At 37.7% G+C, this 5,067-nt stretch overlaps 1 protein-coding gene across 1 annotated transcript in view; it reads right to left on the minus strand.

Moving 5' to 3' along the window:
* Positions 1–5,067, minus strand: part of OXCT1 (3-oxoacid CoA-transferase 1) — a 115,327-nt gene that overhangs the window by 91,023 nt on the left and 19,237 nt on the right. The window contains exon 6 of the mRNA XM_006919514.3: positions 1,984–2,090. Coding sequence (XP_006919576.1) covers positions 1,984–2,090 — 107 coding nt within the window. The remainder of the gene's footprint in view (positions 1–1,983; positions 2,091–5,067) is intronic.

Here is a 5,067-nt window from a genome sequence, read left to right on the forward strand (position 1 = left end):
ATTTGACATAGATTATATATACACGGAAAAATAAAATGGATATCAATAAATCTGTTTACAGCTAATTTCCCTAAATCTTTTAACCAGGATGCCATTTTGTTTCTGTATTTAAATATTTCACCAAACTCATTTTTACGAAAAAATTAAGAAAAAGTAGCAAGTGCTTCACATGAGAAGGAACAGTAATTATATTCTCTATTAAAGAGAAGCTTATTGCTGAAATTAAATGAAACATTCATTGGTAATTTGTGAGTCACCTATAAAGATCATTCTGGAGAACCAATTTCCAACAAAACTTTTGAAAGTAAGACACACACATCAGACCTTGAGGTATAAAAATTTCAAAAAGGTGCCAATCTTGCTGAGGGTTTTGTAATCTTAAGTTCCTAAATTAATTTACTTCCAAGGTGATTCTCAATTTATTTTTGTTTCTGAGAGCGTGAGTTGATAGAAAAATTTCTTTGGTAAAAGGAAATAAGTCACAGCTGTTTTACTAGTGCTTTTAGGCCTCCAATGTTTATTTCACTTGGATTCAAAGACAGGTGGAAGGACAAGTGTGTCCTTGAGAGCAGAGTCCTGTGTACTTTCACAAGTTATTCTGTTGGATTCCACCAGACAGCCAGCGTCAAAAGTTTCAAGGGCAGACTGGCCAGAGGTGAAGACACACAGGGCTCTCTCACTTTAACAATGGCCTAGATAGATCTCTGTCCCACCTGTCCCACTAAATATGAAGGTTGTCCTAGAAGTCAGTATCTTAAGAATCTAGGTCACTTGACCATTGGTGATGAGTGCTCTCGCATCAAAGTCCAACATTCATTTCAACCACAGGTATGGTCTGTGCTTTGAATGGCCCATGTGCAGTCTTTAGATACAGGAGCCAGGCAACAGAACACAGGATAAACTCATGGAAATATTTTAAATAATTTCCATTTGCTACTATACAATTTCATTACTCCATTTTTAAAAAGCAAATAAACTTTGTAAACATTACACCAAAGTGTCAAATATGGTAGACATGACACAAAACGTCCTTTGTAATTGCTAAATTTAGTTGCGATTCCAAACACTGGTTGAATTCGAGAAATCAAATGTAGTATTAACATTATATGTTCTTCAAAAATGAGCAAAAACAACATGAGATTGATCACTGAGAATTTAATTGTGTTTGCACCAAAGCTGCATTTGATAAAGATAAAAAATTGCTAACTAAAAGGACTAAATGACAATATCATGAGAAAGAAAATTATTGCTATAGCCTAACAAGTGAAGTCTTTAATACTAAACATTTTGGAAAACTTAAAAAAAAAAAAAACTTACACGTAGATTAAAAGGTGGAATAACTTTTTTAAAAAACAACTATATAATCTATAAATTCAAGATACATGCATGCACAGGGTAATAAAAAGATCTCAAAATCTGTTGAGCCTATATGGCTTAATATACATGGCAATCAAGATAATGAGAAGGAAAGTTTAGCATTATTAAGGTTAATCAACTTTTCAAACAAAATCTTTCATAAGCATTTTTTAGTAGATACCAATAGGAATGGAAAAGAACTGACCTCAGTAATTAACAATGTCAATCTAGAATATCAAAGTAATTTAGGCATTTTAAGACAATGCATGTAAATAACAATAACAAAATTAAACGTAATCATGTGCTTTTGTCATGTTTTCTAAGCATGTCAACATTGTAACTTGTCTTGGCAAGTAATATAAGCAGGGAAAAATTAATTTCTATGTGATTCAAATAGTTAACAAGCAGCATAACATGGACGCTCACAAATCAGATCAGACTCCCACGAGTACACCATACCAGCGAGACTGCGCAGCAGCAGCTCTGCACACACGTGTATATACACATACATGTGGACGTGTTTGATTTTAAGCCATTTCTTAAGTGAATTTTCAACTATCAAATACAAAGGAAATATAAAGTCACTCAAATACACTGTATTAATACTTTTTAAAACCATGACACTACCTGAAAATTACGTTTCCTGCTCTGTCTGCCTTCCAGGCTTTCACCAAGGCAAAATCTCCTGTAATTGCTTTCTCTAAAACGAAATGTCGGTCATTAAACACTCTCACCTGCAGGAGACAAAAAGAGCATTGTCAGGTATTTGTACAGCTCTTATTTGATTGGGATAATGTGCTCTAATAAAGGCAGATAAGAGGGATACAAACTTAGCCAGGGAAGGTTTCTCAGAAGGAAAGGAATCTAAACTGAGGCCTCATGGATGAGTAGTGATAAGCAACGAGGACTTAGCCATAAGTGGTAGAAGGGGGAATTGAGAGAACAGTATGTGTAAAGTCTCAGCGACAACAGAGAGCTTAGTAAATTTGAGGAACTGAAGGTTTTGTATGCCTGAGGCATAGGCTGTATGTGTTAGCATTCATTTTATTACTTGTGTGCATAGATTACATATTGAACATGAAAAATAGTCCCTCTTTCCTTGGACCCCAGAAAAAAACTATACATAAGTTGCAAGAAGTGGACAATGTATCATTTTTATATATGAGATAGTTACAAAAATACATCCATCTCTCCTAATTAATTTATCAGCACCTGTTGAGATTTTAATGGGGATTCCTAGAATTTGCAGATTCATTGGGAGAGAACTGACATACATCATCTTCCCACCCGTGAGCATAACATATGCCTATATTGTTTGAAGTCTTCTTTTACCTCCTTCAATAGTTTTATAGTTTCCACCCCCGAAAAGCTCTGTATAAATTTTTAGGTTTAGTCAAAAGTACTTCAGTTTCTGATACTACTATAAATGTTATATTTTATTCTATTATACCTTCTCTTCTGTCATTACTGACCTAATGGAATGCTATTGATTTTTGTTCGTTTATTGCCTTTAATTCTACAATGAACAGGGAGTTGGTGGAGAAGAGAAGCAACTTAATGCAAAACTATGCCATGGCTTCGGAACCAGTGTCAAAGCTGTGCTCTATCCATCACAGTACAGAGTGGGAGCCATTTGAAGATAGAACTCCATTCTCATTCCTACTGCACCCCCTAGTGGACAAACTGCATGCATTTTATAGAAAGCTTCAGTAGAAAGCTTAGGTACATTCACTTTTCTTTAACTGGTTTAAAACAGAACCCTTTCTTAAAGAACAACTTCCTGAAAGACATTATCCAACTTTCCTACTAGAAAAGATTAGTGAATACATAGAATCACTGAATAATGAGGGTCTTATTAATATGAACTTAGATAAATTTTATAAAAGATATTTATAGGCTGCACGTCAACATAGTTTCTTAAAAGAATATTATGCTTTTCAAGATCATTACTGTAAACATCAGTGATGATAACTGAATATTTTACACACAGATCTAGAAAACTACATATAGATCTAAATACATGCTAACCCAGGGCAAAATAAAAAGAAAAATAACTGGCTTTTTTCTGTTCTAGTTATATAATTTCCTGATGGCTCTACACACTAGCAGATGCTAAGTTAGCTATTCTAAAAAAATTTAAAAGAAGGGAAGAAACTGATTTTGTCAAACTAGCTGTTATAATCACTTGAAAGAGTTGTGCATTTCACGGTCTCCACTTCCTCATCGTTTAGTCCTTTTTTCAATCCACTCCCATCAAACTTTTACCGCTCCAGAAAAATCCTCTACTCCCCAAAAAATCACTCTTTAAAGTCACCAGTGACCTCCATGTTTTCAAATCCAATGGCAGTTCCCAGTACTCTGTTACCCTACCTCTTTAGACTCTGACACGTCTGATCACTCCCTTTATAAAATGTCCCGTCCTTCGAAACCAGGAATTCCGTGGATTTCTGCTTCGCTCACTAGATACTCAAAAAATTCTTCTTTCCTGCTCCTTTTCCTCTTCTCGACCTTTAAATGCAAAACAGGTGTTCTCTCTGTTTTCCAGCCCTAGCCACTCATCTGCTCCACAGATTTAAGTACTACATGCTGATGCCTCCAAAGTTCCTATCCCAGCTCCACATGCTCTGCAAGCTGGAGCCTACTGAGCACCTCCTCTTGGAGACGAATGCACTTCTTAAATGCACCAAGTCTCTGACAGAGCTCTTTGATTACCCCATGCTCGGCCTGTCTCAGTAAGCAGCATACTCGATTCTTGTCTTTTCTTATACCCCACAACAAATTCATCAGTTAATCCTGTTGGCTTTATTATCAACATTTATCCCGATTCCAACCACTTCTCTCAAATTCCAGTTACCACCTTAGACTGAGCCACCTTACACTCCCACCTAGATGAGTACAATAGCCTCTTAATTTCTCTTGCTGCTTCTGCTCTTGACCCTCTATAAAAAAAGTCACCTCCCAACAGCTACAAGATGCCAAAATGTAACTCAGATCATATCGCTCCCAACAACTTTCTTTTGGCCTCCTCACATTCAGTAAAATCTAAACTCATTTGATCTGGCTCCTGTCTCTCTTCAACCTTCAATCCTACCGCTCTCAGCCTCATTTACTCTGTTCCAGTCTCACTGCCCTGCTGTTACACACACAGGGTAAGCCTGCCTCAGGAGCTTGTCCTCCTTCTTCCTTCTGACTAGACCACGACCCTATGATCTTTGCCCTGCTCATTCTTCTATTTCATTCAGGTCTCTACCAAGTATCACTTCCGTAGAGGGGTTTTCCCTGACTCAATCTGGAATGTGACATCACCTCTCTGGCCAGCGAGCTCTCTCTGCCCTTAACCCTACTTGACTCCCCATCACAGCGCTTTCAGCATTGACATCTGTGTTTGCTTATTCATTCCTTTGTCAGTTCCTCCCCTTCTTGGGGGACTTGGTCTAGATCAGGGATCCCTAACCCTCGGGCCACAGACTGGTACTGGTCTATGGCGTGTTAGGAACCAGATCGCACACTAAGAAGTGAGCACTGGGTGAGTGAGCAAAGCTTCATGTGTGTTTTCAGCTGTTCTCTAGTGCTAGCATCACCTCCTCAGCTCCACCTCTGATCATCAGGCATTAGATTCTTATAGGAGCACCGGTCCCTGGTGCCAAAAAGTTTGGGGACCGCTGGTCTAGATCGTCCTTTTTCTACCATACTTAGACCAGTACCTTGGAA

This window comes from Pteropus alecto, unplaced genomic scaffold, assembly GCF_000325575.1.
Source record: "Pteropus alecto unplaced genomic scaffold, ASM32557v1 scaffold338, whole genome shotgun sequence".
NCBI classification, from domain to species: domain Eukaryota; kingdom Metazoa; phylum Chordata; class Mammalia; order Chiroptera; family Pteropodidae; genus Pteropus; species Pteropus alecto.